General features: G+C 39.0%; 1 protein-coding gene across 6 annotated transcripts in view; it reads right to left on the bottom strand.

Annotated features, from left to right (window-relative positions):
* Positions 1 to 14,367, bottom strand: part of RCOR3 (REST corepressor 3) — a gene marked incomplete at its 5' end in the record, with an annotated part of 63,309 nt that overhangs the window by 39,747 nt on the left and 9,195 nt on the right. For all 6 annotated transcript variants that reach the window (XR_001369431.2, XM_014582208.2, XM_006163696.3 and 3 more), the window contains 3 exon segments: positions 1,377 to 1,538; positions 5,539 to 5,591; positions 8,592 to 8,669. Coding sequence is in view for 5 of the 6 variants with exons in the window: in XM_014582208.2 (XP_014437694.1) it covers positions 1,377 to 1,538; positions 5,539 to 5,591; positions 8,592 to 8,669 (293 nt within the window).

The following is a 14,367-nucleotide window of genomic DNA, read 5'->3' as shown; positions in this document are numbered from 1 at the left end:
ACTTTAGCCACAAAATAAAGTCTTTGAGTATTAAAATGACTAATGATTATACACTGATTTGTCACAGTGGCCAAGAGGAATGCAAACTTCCCACCAAAAATGTTCTCTTCAGTTATGGAAGATTACTAGATTTACTTGCAAATATTACCTAATTTTCATTCACTAAGGTTAAAACAGTATAATGCAGCAGCTTCTCAGATTTATATCATCTTTATACAATGCTAAAAACTAAAGAGTGTTTTTACTCCTTAAAAGAAAAAGCAACAGTGGCCCAGTCACACTAGTATAAGCAGGAGGGTGCCCCTATCCAGGGGCTGAGGGTACATGGGAGACACAGGTTCAGTTCTTAGCCCAGTCTAAATCATCTGGGTATGGCTGGGCATGGTGCTGCATGCCTCTCATCCTAGCTAAGAGGCTGGAGCAGGAGGATGAGACACAGTGAGACCCCCGTGAAAAATACATCTGTCTTTTCCTGTGTCTTTCCCTCTTTTTTCTGCACGGGGTCTTTTTCTTTAAAAAAAAAAAAAAAAAAAAAAAAAAAAGCAACATGAGGAGCATATTGAAATAATAGAATTTTTTTTAAATGGGCTTTCAAGATAGCCCATGGCAGGGCAGTTAAGGTGACTGGATCCTACATGGCTGACCCTGCAGTTCAAGTGCCAGACCCAGTATCTTGAGAAACATACCAAGTCTGGGTGCAAGCATGCCCAAAATCTCAAAAGGAGGGAAAGACAGAGGACCAGGGATTGTAGTGTGACTACCTCCCCACATGGGACATATGTTCTCCCTCTCCCCTCCCCCCTTCTCTCAGGTGAGTGCACATGCCCTCTGGCAAATTAAAAAAAAAGTTGGGGGGGTGCTTTTACATCCAAAAATTATATAAATTAGAAAAAAATCTGATTAAAAAAAGTTACATTATGTTCTTTTTCTTTTTCCTGGAATGAGAAGCATATTTAATAACTCTCTTACAAACATATTTAAGTCAAAATAAAAACAACAAAATAGTACATGATTGTCATGTATAAATGGCTATAGAAAATAAGGCTCTATGCAAATATATGTATTCCAATATATTTTCTTAATTAAAATTAAATCAGAAACTTCTGTGGGGGCCAGCAGATGGAGTGGTGGTTAAGGGTGCTGGACTCCTACATGGCCTACCATGGATCAAGTCCCAGACTTGGAGACTTGCTTTTTCACTTTCTCTCTCTCTCTGTCACTCTCTGGTAAAATTTAAATAAATAAATAATAAAATAATTCTTAAAAAAAAAAAAGAAAGAAAGAAACTTCTTTGAACATAGTAATTAGAAAGTGTACATGATAGCATAAGATGTTATTCAGGCATGAATCCCAGAGTAAGACCAAAATGACCATACCATTTGCTGAATCCTATGAAAGCTCTTTCCATGAAAACTAAAGGCTTGTTCAAACAGGACTTTATCTTCCACAGTCCACTCATCCGGAAAGGGAGTGAAATTAGGGAGATCAGCGAGAGACTTCTCGATGTTATGTTTATGCCAGAACAACATGCCAAGTGCCTATGAAGAGAAATCATTCCTTTTTGGTTTTAATGGACTTACGTACCATCACATTTAAGAAAGTTAAACACAAATCACACTAAAATCTTAAGCCTAGGAGTTCAACTGAAGTTACGCTTACAGTTGGGAGCTTTTAATCAGGGGTGCCCAGGTAAGCACACCTCATTTATTTATTGTTTTTAAACTGGGAACTGAAAACAGTAAATGTTCTCACATACCATATCTGCTGCAGAATCTAGGAAAAGCCGAGAGCTGAGGAGAGTGACTGTAAGTACTAAAGCACATCTGTAGGCTCACATCAAGATTGTCACCATTTGTTAACCTGCCAACGTGTAGGAAACTAGCCAGTAAATCAATACGGGAATGAAATCGATACTTGTATGAAGCTATCGATTTCAACACACACACACACACACAAAATGCTCACTTGGGATTCAGCAAAAAAACATTTAAGTTTTAACCTTTTCGAAGTATATCACAGGGGGACCAGCAGTTAGCTTAATGGCTATGTCGCTGGACTCCCATGTAGTCAACCAGGGTTCGAGTCCCAGACCTGGTGGCTTAAACTCACGCCAGGCACATGTGCATGCATGTCCAAGATCCTGAGAGGAGAATGGAGGAGAAGGGATTGCGGCGTGGCCATCCCCCCTGAGGGATGATTTCTTGCTTTCTGTCTCTGTCTTTCTGGTGAGCACACGTGCCCTATGGCAAAAACCTCTAAAAAAAAAAAAAAAGTATATCACAGGGTTGGGACCAGCAGTTAGAGTAATGGCTATGTCACTGAACTCCCATGTAGCCAACAGTGATTCGAGTCCTGGACCCAGTGGCTTAAACTCACGCCAAGCGCATGTGAGTGCGTGCCCAAGATCCCGAGAGGAGAATGGAGGAGAAGGGATTGCGGTGTGGCCATCCCCCCTGGGGGGTTATTTCTCGCTTTCTATCTCTGTCTCTCTGTCTTTCTGGTGAGCGCACCCGCCCTATAGCAAAAACCTCTCCAAAAAAAAAGAAGTATATCACAGGGAAACAATTCTAAGGAAGAGTACCTTTGCTTCAAGAACTTTAACAATCTAATATTTTCTCACATACATATTTTAAAGTTCTTTATCTTCACAATGTATACACAGGATTATTCAGAAAAATATAAATAACTTCAGTGATGTTATCGCCAAGTCACAGGAAGTCTGAAATGAATACTTTCTGAAAACTCCCTTACTTTCTCCTCTACTGTATCTAGTATGCCTTTACCTTTATTACAAGGTATTGAGTATCAGGAAATAAACTTTTATTTATTTATTTAGTTAGTTTTTGCTATAGGATGTGTGTATTTGCTGAGGGGGACAGAAGAAAGTGAGAAATCACTCCCCAGAGGGGTGGCCACATAATTCCTTCTCCTCTATTCTCCTCTTGGGATTCTGAGCATGTATTCGCGTGTGCCCAAGCATGTTATTCAAGCTGCCAGGTCTGGTACTTGACTGCAAAGCCAGCCATATGGGGTCTAGCTGCTTTAACCACCATGCCACGGCTAGCCCTGATAAACTTTTAATTATTTATTTATTTTAAATAATTATTTATTATTACTACATTTTTATTTGACCAAACACACACACACACAGACACACACACACACACACACACACACACATGCGCAGGGGGAGGGGGGGGGCAGTGAGAAAGCAAACCACTAGGTCTAGGACTCAAACCATGGCTGGCCATGTGGGAGTCCAGTGTCCTTAATCACCATGCCTCTCACTGGCCCCTAAACTATTATTTAATTTTTTAAATTTTTGAATTTTTGGAGAGGTTTTTGCTGTAGAGCGGGTGCGCTCACCAGAAAGAGAGACAGACAGAAAGCAAGAAATCACCCCCTAGGAGGGATGGCCATGCCACAATCCCTTCTCCTCCATTCTCCTCTCGGGATCTTGGGCACACACACACACATGCCCAGCATGAGTTTAAGCCATCAGGTCCAGGACTCGAATCGTGGTCAACTACATGGGAGTCTAGCAACAGAGTCATTATGCCAACTGCTGGTCTCTAAACATTTATTTTTTTAAAAAGAGATGTAAAGGCCTTTTAAATGATGAGTTTGAAAGTTAATTTCTGTACTTTGATAATAGTCCTTCAAAATAAACATATAGCCTTTGAAAATAAACATATGTACAGTCACGTTTTGAAGAAATAACTATTTCAAATATTAAATGGAAAGGCAAGGCTTAAAAAAATAGGCAAGGCCTTCTAAATCAACACATACAAAAGGTTAATGATAGCACAGGCAGATATAGATAAACACTTGAACTTCATAAAAATGGTATTATTGGACCAGCCAGTGGCACGGTGGCTAAGGCAGCTGGATCCCATATGGCCAACTGCATGATTTGAGTCCCAGAACTAGAAGCTTGAAGAAAACACATGAGGCATGTGTGCATGTGTGTCTAAAATCCAAAGAAGAGAAAAGAGGAGAAGGGATTGCCACGTGGTAATACTATATACGTCTACTATATACGTGTGTGTGTGTGTGTGTGTGTATGTGTGTTTGCGTGTATGTACTGTATACTATATATATATATATACCAGTATGCTCCCTGTTACTGACTATAAAGTTAAGCTCTAGAAACCCAGGGTTCAATTTACCTTGCTTACTTCTCTGAAAACAAATCAACCTATTTTACTATAAATTCTGATAAAGGCTGATATAGGTCTCTGAAATGAGACTTAAGTCCCTATTTTACTTTTAATTTTCCATATTCTCCATTTCCTTATTAGAGTTAATCTACCTCATGATACCTCCCCCCCAACAGACAGGAAGTTATAGATAGAAATATATCATGTATGGATACATGCTTTTAAAGTTATCTGGCATGGAACACCCTTTGTGAATTCTTCTACTAAAAATTTCAAAGCTTTAAATATTTCTTCAAATGATAAGTTTAACTTTTAGAAATTTTAGAGCAAAAAGTCAACTGAAAATTACCTGTACTGTCAGATTTTTGCATAAATAAATTATCTGTTTCAAAATCCTAACCATGTATACTTACCCGAAAATACGCCAAAAACTTACTTTGCTGTGACTTTTGTGGTTATATATAAAGTGGTAGAACGTGTGTGCTTTCTTAGGACACAATCATGACATGTTCTTTGAATCTGGTGAATACTGAGGTAAGCCTTATATTAAAATCTTCTGAGGCTGGCAGGTGGTATGTGGTTAAAGGCACTGGACTCCCACATGGCCAACCTTGTTTTGAGTCCTAGACCTAGTGGCTTACTTTCTCATTTTCCCTCTCCCCCCTGCCCACTCTGTCTGATCAAACTGGAAAATAATAAAGTTAAATAAAATAATTCTTAAAAAAAAGAACAAAACAGGGGGCCAGCAGGTGGCGTGGTGGATATTGGCGCTGGATTCCCATATGGCCAACTGTGGTTCAAGTCCCAACCTGGTGGCTTGCCTTCTCGCCTTCCCTTTTTCTCTGTCTCTCTCTGGTCAACTTAAAATAATAATAACAACAACAAATGGAATTAAATAAATAATTTAAAAAAAAAAAAACTTTCTTGGGAGCCAGCAGGTGGCATGGTAGTTAAAGTGCTGGACTCCCACATGATCAAGTATAGTTCAAGTCCCAGACCTGGTGGCCTGCTTTCTCACTTTCCCTCTCTCTCTGGCTAAATTAATAATAATAATAATTGGGATCAGCAGATTGCGCACTGGTTATGTTGCTGGACTCCCATGTAATTGACTGCAGTTTGATCCCCTGACCCAGCTGCTTAAAACTCAAGCTTGGAGTGTGTGCTTGTGTGCCCAAAACCCCAAAGGGAGAGACGGGAGAAGGGAGAAGAAAGAAATCGCAGTGTGGCCATCTCCCCTGGGGGGTGATTTCTCGCTTTCTGTCTCTCTTTCTCTTCAACAAGCGCACATGTCCTATAGCAAAAATTTCTTTAAAAATAAATAAATAATAATAATAATTAATAAAATTAAATACATAATTTATTAAATTGTTTAACATACCTGTTCCACATTGTAGCCATGTTTCTCCTTTGCAATTGCAATATATTCATCCACTATAATGAAATAAGGTTATATAATTATATTCTCATTTCCCACATTTTCCCAGGTGCATTTTTTTAAAAATATAGCAAAGTAAAATAACTTATAGACCAGGAGTTAAAAAACAACCAAAGCCATCTTCCGTGAAATGTTACAAAGAAACATAACAAGGTCAGAAGCTCATCTGCCTTAAAAGTTTACTTAATAACTTATCTCTATGACAATGTATCATATTTTTATTAAATTCAATTACATTATTATAATTTTTGTATGTAGAAAAAGGCCAATCTGCAGATAGCCAATAGGACCTAATTACAGTGTAAGATATTAAGATAATTTCTTGATTTTCTGTTACAGTCTTTATTTGAAGAGACTTAACTATTTAATTTTTTTTAACTTTATTTATTTGATGAGAGAGAGAGAGAGAGAGAGAGAAAGAGAGAAAAAAAGTGAGAAAGCAAGCTGCCAGGTCCGGGATTCAAACCATGGTCAGCCATGTTGGAATCCAGTGCCCTTAACCACCACGCCACCTGCCAGCCCCATGAGACTTAACTGTGTAAGATCCTTTCACATATTAAGAGTTGGCCCAAAGCCTTATCATCCCACTTCTGACTGCTGTGTATAGGATGGTTTATCAATATTTAGCCAGCTATACATAATTACCAATACTATGAAGTTTGCTTCAGTATTCCTAAAATTGTCTTTTGCTTTCTCTGCTTACTATACAAAGGGTGTTTGAATATTCCATTTCATTTACCCTCCATAGGTAATTAAGCCAACAGAATTACTTACATAAGCAGTTTCAATGATGATAAACTGGCTATTTCAAGGTTTCACTGATGAGAAGTCTGCCACACTCAGCAGGCCTAGTTTTCTATTAAGTCCATATAGTATTCTCTTCTTGGTTACATGTGAATATAGATATGTGTGTGTATATATAAAAATCTCATAAACATTAATTCTTTAAATATATTTTTGTGAAACAGTGTTTAAGAATTCTGATTCTGGAACGGCCAGACAGCTAGTCTATCTGGGCTTGATTCAGAGTTTATTGATGGTTTTTCAACTTTAGTCAAGTAAGTTGACCTTTCCGTATCTAAGTTTCCTTACTTGAAATTAATGATAAATTTAGTTTCTTCTTCCTATGATTAAATGGGTCAATACCTGGGAAATGCTCAGAATAGCATCTGGAACATTTTAAGTACTTTATAAATATTTGCTATTATTATTGGTCAGTCAAAGTTAATATATGAATATGCTATTTTAACGATAATGTTATGGGACTAGCAGATGGCATAATAGTTACATTGCTGGACTCCCACATAGTCAACTGTGGTTCAAGTCCTGGACCCAGCGGCTTAAACACATGCCCGGTGTGTGTGCATGCATGAACAAGAGGAGAATGAAGGAGAAGGGATTGCATTGTGGCCATCCCCTCTGGTGGGTGATTTCTCGCTTTTTGTCTGTCTGTCTCTCTCTGCCTTTCTGGTGAGCACACGCACTTTATAGAGAAAACCTCTAAAAAAAAAAAATGTTGTTAGAATAACAACTACTTTTTATAGATGTTATTATATTCCCCTAAGTGTAAGCTTTTCATGCAGCAAATCCAAATACAACATTTTGTTTTTAACCCAAAGCATTTAAATACATGATCAGTCTCAATATGCTAATTAAATGTAACAGTTCTATAAACAGAAGGCTAAACAATATCAACCTGTGGCCTTTGATTCTGACTCTGCATTAGAATCAGCGCAGGAGCTTTTAATACGATGTCTAGGCCTCACACAGGGAGATTCCCATCTAGTTGGTTTAAGACAGAAATTAGCCATCAATACTTTAAAAAGTTCCTCAAGTGATTCCAATGCACAGCAAGGTTAAAAAATCACGGCCCTAGACCTTCAGTTGGATATTTCACATAGACACCGTACAACTAGGACATGCTGGCTCTCTAAATCGTGTTTTCTAAAACGGCAAAAGTCAATGATGCCTTGATGTGTGTGAGTGAAAACCTCTGCCTGTAATGAGGACTGAACCTGGAAAATCCAATAGTCTCTTTCAGGTTCTCAGTATGGAGCCCCAGCCTAAATGAATAATTTCAGGTTTTCTGCTAAGCATGCCTCAGAGGCACACAATTCTGAGATAACCAGTGAGACCTTTCGTTGGTGTTGTAAGGCTCATAGATAGGAAGAATTATCAGATATGCCGAAGCATGTTCGGTTTTCAATTCTTAGTTCTCACAGTATATCAATAAGCATAATTAGACTTATTATGCATATGATATACAGGATATCACTATATGATCTTCATGGAACTCAAAAAACCCTAATGGTACATCCTAAAGATGTTGGTAAACATTTTTAAAAGATCAGCTCATTCTATAGCTGCTAGAATAGCTGTTCAGTGTGTCTGCTGTTATCTAATAAACTCAATGACAACTGAATGGAGGGGTGGGGATCTTTGTGTGGTTACCTGCACGTTTCCTATATCTGATGTGCCGCAAAGGATCAGGTCCGCTACATCACATTGAAGTCTAAAGCCACACCATGATTCAAGAAGTGCATGGTCAGTGATCCAGAAGGTCTCCGTCCAGAAATGGAGAGCACAAAGATGACCTGATGGCTGCTGAAGTCAGTTCTTTTCCCTCTCCTCTTTAAAATGGTAATGAGATTGGGCTCTCTGAAGTTTGAAGGCATTTCTTTACAGCTCCACATACTGAGGAAAAGCCTGTGCAGATGTCTACATAGTAACTCCCTCCCCTGCTTGAGGATTTAAGCAGCAGCAATGCCATCAGATCCTAGGTTTTTTCATTCTTCATTGGCCTGACACGGATTGGCATGATCAACCCACTATCTTTCAAAAGGAAAAACATTCTAATATGACAACCTCTATTAAAAAAAAAAAAGACAAAAATGTTTTCTTATGAGAATCTAGAAGACCCAAAACAAATAGACGTTGCATTTTGAACTGGCTGACAGATCTCTGTTGACATTAACATTCAATTTCAGAAAACTTACATTTGGTATCTGGGATACTGTGATATGGAGACCATACAAGCATTCCTCCATTGTCTTTATCTGTGTACTTTGTAGCACCTAGGGAAAAAATTCATTACTTTGAATGTGACGGATTTTATTTACATTCAAAATAAGCATGGCTGAAATAAGCACTACTTCTATTTTAGTGTCGGACCTGCAAAGGAGTATTTTTTTAAAAGTACAGAAAAACAAAAGAGAGGCAAAACAGACTTACATTAAATACAGTAAATATTCTGTTTATGAAAGTTGAAGCTTACACCCTTTGAATTGAAAAAAAAAAAAAAGAAAACTCTTTACTTAAGGTTATAACATAGTACTTCCTTACTGAAAGCAATAACTCTGAATTAAGTTTCTATACATTATTTAGGGGTGGGTATTTAAAACCCTTAATTTTTTTAGAGAATGCCTCATGTACTATTTTGCCCCATTTAAAAGGGCCAAGATTGCTATAATTTTTAAATAGTTGTGTCTGCTTTTTATATTTTTAAATCTTATTTCTTACTAAAAGGCTACTAGCTATTCCTTTTTAAATTTAAATTTACTACATTTTATACTTATAAAAGTATGCACTCTATGAGAAGAAAAGTAAAAGATGCAAAATAGTAATGTAACATGTTTTTTAAATATATTTTTATTTATTTATTTATTTGTTGTGATTTTCAAGTCACTGGGTCTGGGTCTCAAACATGGTCAGCCATGTGGGAACCAGTACCCCAACTACCATGCCACCTGCTGGCCCCTGTAATGTAACTTCTTACTGTAATATAAAAAAGTTTACTTCTAATTGGACATATTCCACACCTTTCTAATTTATTTCACAACTGTTATAATCTAGAAAGAAAAAAAAAACAAGCTTTATAGAAACTACATGTAATTTAAGAATAAAAAGAACAAATGAAAGTGTGACAGTTATAGCAGAGCCAAGTACATGCCCGTATGTTTCATTTTTTTATTGTAATTACATGGTGGTCTTTTTCTGACTTCTACCTAATTCTAAGTTCCATTCAAATTAATTAAAACTACCAACAAATTGCTGCCACTTTTTTTTTTTTTTGAGAGGTTTTCGCTATAGGGCCTGTGCGCTCGCCAGACAGAGAGAGACAGAGAGACAGAAAGCGAGAAACCACCCCCCAAGGGGGATGGTCACGCCGTAATCCCTTCTCCTCCATTCTCCTCTCGGGATCTTGGGCACGCACCCACACGCGCCCGGCGTGAGTTTTAAGCCACTGGGTCCGGGATGCAAACCGTGGTCGACTACGTGGGAGTCCAGCAACATAGCCATTACGCTAACTGCTGGTTCCCGCTGCCACATCTTTTAAGACACATCATAACCACCTTTTCTAAAAAAAAATTTTTTTTTTTTTTTGGAGAGGTTTTCGCTATAGGGCGCGTGCGCTCGCCAGACAGACAGAGAGAGAGACATAGAGACAGAAAGCGAGAAATCACCCCCCAGGGGGGATGGTCACGCAGCAATCCCTTCTCCTCCATTCTCCTCTCGGGATCTTGGGCACGCACACACACGCGCCCGGCATGAGATTTAAGCCACCGGGTCCGAGACGCGAACCGCGGTCGACTACGTGGGAGTCCAGCGACATAGCCATTACGCTAACTGCTGGTTCCCTAAAAAAAATTTTTTTACCATAGTGTGCGTGCATTAGCAGGGATGGGGTGGGGGAAGACAGTGACAGAAAGACAAAGAAGGAAAGTGACAAAGCATCCCCCAGGAAAAATGGTCCTGCAGCAATCAATGTGCCTCCATTTCTCCCTTCTTAGGAATTTGGGGATGCATGCACACATGTTCGGGGCATTCTCAAGCCATGAAGTCTGGGACTTGAACTGTGAAGTAGGCCATGGGAAATCTATCCACCTTAGCCACTGCAACCATGAACTGGCCTATAATTGACTGTTGAGGTTCTGATAGTTACCAGCAGCTCATGGCCATGATTCCAAAATTATTCACATAAAATATTGACAGAATTCTGAGGTTAAACTGGTAGCATTTATTATAAAGTTTTAAGATACTGGGAATAAAAACATTCATTTTAGGGGTAAGGAAACTACTACTATAATCTACATTTAAAGAAGTTACCTATCGGGCAATAATTGAATATTATTTTAACAGTTTTTTCCCCCCAAACCTCCAGAGCTGGGATTTAAATTGTGCAGCTGGCCATGTGATTTAGCTCCTTTTTTATTTTTAAGAGGTTTTTTTCTGTTTGTTTGTTTTGTTTTGTTTTTGCTATAGGGCATGTGCACTTGCCAGAGAGAGAGGCAGAGAGACAGAAAATGCAATATCACCCTCCAGGGGGATGGCCCCATCCATCCTCCTCTTGGGATTTTGGGCACACATGCACACACGCCTGGCATGAGTTTTAGGCCACCGGGTCTGGGGTCACTACATGGGAATCCAGTGACATAACTATTATGCTGGGACCTGGCTCCTTTAACCCACAAGTCATGGAGCTAGCCTGAATTTTTTTATTTTATTATTTTTTTTTAATTTTGGAGAATTATCATGTCACTACTGTATATTCAACTGGCAAATTTTATTTAAAGAATCATACTGTTAATAAAATATGGAGTTAAATTATTTTTAAATTATCTGTGTTTTACAATAAGGAAAAATTAAGGACGGAAAACAGAAATGAGAGATACTATGAAAGTATTAGAAAAACCATAATCACAGAATAAATCTAAAAGCAAAACCTTTTGAATTTTGTTATACTGTTAATAAAGAAAGACAAAAAGATCTAGGAGCTAAGAATTTAACTAAATGCAGGTCAGCAAGTGTCATGGTGGTTAAGGCACTGGATCTCACATGGCTGACTCCATGGTTTAAGTACTAGACCCAGTGGCCCAAAAAACACACCAGGAACATACATGACCCTGAGTACCCAAAATCCCAAAAGAAGAATGAAGAGACTGTGGTGTGGTCACCTCCTAGGGTGGGTGATATCTCACTTTCCCACTCTGTCTCTCTCTGGGAAGCACGTGTACTCTAAGGCAAAAATCTAATTAAAAAAGAAAATGCAAGTTAGAAGTTCTTTATCTAGGGGCCATGGTGGCAAGAGGCACTGGACTCTCACATGGCCAACCATGGTTCAAGTCCTGGACCTGGTGGTTTGCTTTCTCACTTTCCATCTCTTTCACTCTCTCTCATTCTGTACCTCTCTGGTCAAATTAAAATAAACAAATAAAAATAAATAAAATATTCTTTAAAAATGAAGTTCATTATCTAAAATTTATAGTCAAAAAGAAAAAAAAATTTTTTTTAATTTGCCACAGGGTGCTTTGCACTTGCCAGAGACAGCAAGCAAGTGAGAAAGTGAGAAAGCACCTGTCAGGAGGGATGGTCCCACTGTAATCCTTTCTCCTCCATGCTCCTCTCAGGATTTTGGACACAGGTGCATATCCGCCCAGTGAGTTTTTCATGCTGCCAGGTCTGGGACTCAAATCACATCCTGCACCATGTAGGATCTAGCTGCCTTAACTGGGCGACCTGGCTGGTCAAGACATCTATTTACATTTTAACAGCATGAAATAAAAATACAAACACACAACAGCCAACCTACACAATGGAAATAAAACAGAAATTCTATCTAAGGGGGTCAGAAGCATTTACTTTAAATTGGGGATCAGCAGGTGGGGTGGTGGTTAAGACACTGGACACTCCCGCATGACTGACTTCGGTTCAAGTCCCACAACTGGTGGCTTGCTTTCTAGCTTTTCCTCCCTCTCTCTCTGGTCAAATTAAAATAAATGAATGAGGACCAGCAGTTGGCATAATGGCTATGTTGCTAGATTCCCATGTAGTCGACTGTGGTTCAAGTCTCGGACCCGGTGGCTTAAACTCACACCAGGTGCATGTGGGTGCATGCCCAAGATCCTGAGGGGAGAATGGAGAAGAAGGGATTGCAGTGTGGCCATTCCCTCAGGGGGTGATTTCTTGCTTTCTTTCTCTCCGTCTCTCTGTCTTTCTGGCAAGTGCACGTGCCCTATAGTAAAAACCTCCCCCCCACAAAAATAAATAAATAAATAAAATAAACAAATGAATAAATAAAACAAAATAATACTTTTTTCAAAAAAGGAGCATTTACTTTAAATCAAAGATGTTACTTTCAGTGGATATCCAAAATTTCAGTCCTTTAAGATGGAAATGATTCTTTTTGCACAATGGATCATAACAATGAATCACTGAAATCCTACTTAATAAAATGCAGAATGCAGGGAACAACAGGTGGTGTGGTGGTTAAGGCCCTGGACACTCCCACATGGTCAACCACGGTTTGAGTCCCAGATCTGGTGGCTTGCTTTCTCACTTTCCTTCTTTCTCTCTCTCTCTTTCTGTGTCTCTCTTTGGTCAAATTAAAATAAAATGAATGAATAAATAAAATTAAATAAATAATTATTAAAAAAAAAAACACAGAATGCAACAAAGAAAAGTTTCTATTAAGTCTCAAATCTTACTACCATACCATGCTTAATATTTAAACATTTTCTTGCATCTCATTCTTACACCAAAGTATGAATTAAAATGTCTTCATTAAATGCCTCTTCTTAAACAGATACTGTTTATTAGATTTTTAATTTGCCAGAGGGTATGTGCCCTACCAGACAAAGAGCAAAAATGAAAAAGAACTCCCCCAAAGGAGATGGTCACACTTCATCCCTTCTCCATTTCTCCCCTTTTGAGATTTGGAACACACGTGCACACGCACGCGCGCACACACACACACACACACACACACGCACCTGAAATTTTTTTCAAGCTTCCAGGGCCAGGACTCAAACCAAGTCGTTAGCTATGCAGGATCTTGCCACATTAACCACCATTCCACTGGTGGGCTTGCCATTTTTTCCCCCCATAAAGAATAACAGTTGAGTTTCCCCCCTCAGTGTTGTCATTAAAGGCCTTATCTGGTGTAAACCTGCAGCCAACTGTGAGGGCTAACAGCTATTCCAACATGGGGGGCAGTGTAAGGAGAGCAATCTTGATAGCAGGGAATGCCTGACTGGGCATTTCACAAATGTTCTTTCAGTAACCCTGAACTGAACTGCACCATTTCAATTACGTACACATATACAAGTCCACTGGGCCCAACGGATGATTGATGTTTACAAGACGAGGGCTATTTTATAATGGTTAGGACTATAAACCATGGGGCCAGGCTCTCAAAATTGGAATCCTAGCTCTTCCATGGGATAGCTGTGTCACCTTGGGTAAATCTACTTAAACTGTGTCTCAGTTTTTCTCATTTCTAAAAATAAGAATGATGAGAGTACCTACTTCAGAGTTGCTCAAAAATTAAGTGAATGAGTATGTCTTTATCATTATTATTACTATTACTAGGGAACCAGCAGTTAGCGTAATGGCTATGTTGCTGGACTCCCACGTAGTCGACCGTGGTTCGCGTCCTGGCCCCGGTGGCTTAGAACTCATGCCGGACGCGTGTGCGTGCGTGCCCAAGATCCCGAGAGGAGAATGGAGGAGAAGGGATTGCGGTGTGACCATCCCCCCTGGGGGGTGATTTCTCGCTTTCTGTCTCTATGTCTCTCTCTGTCTGTCTGACGAGCACACGCGCCCTATAGTGAAAACCTCTCCCCCCCAAAAATAAATAAATAAATAAAATTACTATTACTAGTACATGCTTATTGAAGAGTCTTTTTCTTTTTTTTTGGGGGGGGGAGAGGTTTTTGGTTTTTTTTTTTTTTTTTTTTTTTTTTAAGGGGCGGGGCCACTTGCCAAAAAGAGAGG

Source organism: Tupaia chinensis, unplaced genomic scaffold (genome assembly GCF_000334495.1).
Source record: "Tupaia chinensis unplaced genomic scaffold, TupChi_1.0 Scaffold142846_1, whole genome shotgun sequence".
In the NCBI taxonomy this organism is placed as follows: domain Eukaryota; kingdom Metazoa; phylum Chordata; class Mammalia; order Scandentia; family Tupaiidae; genus Tupaia; species Tupaia belangeri.
This window is presented reverse-complemented; position numbering and strand designations above follow the sequence as displayed.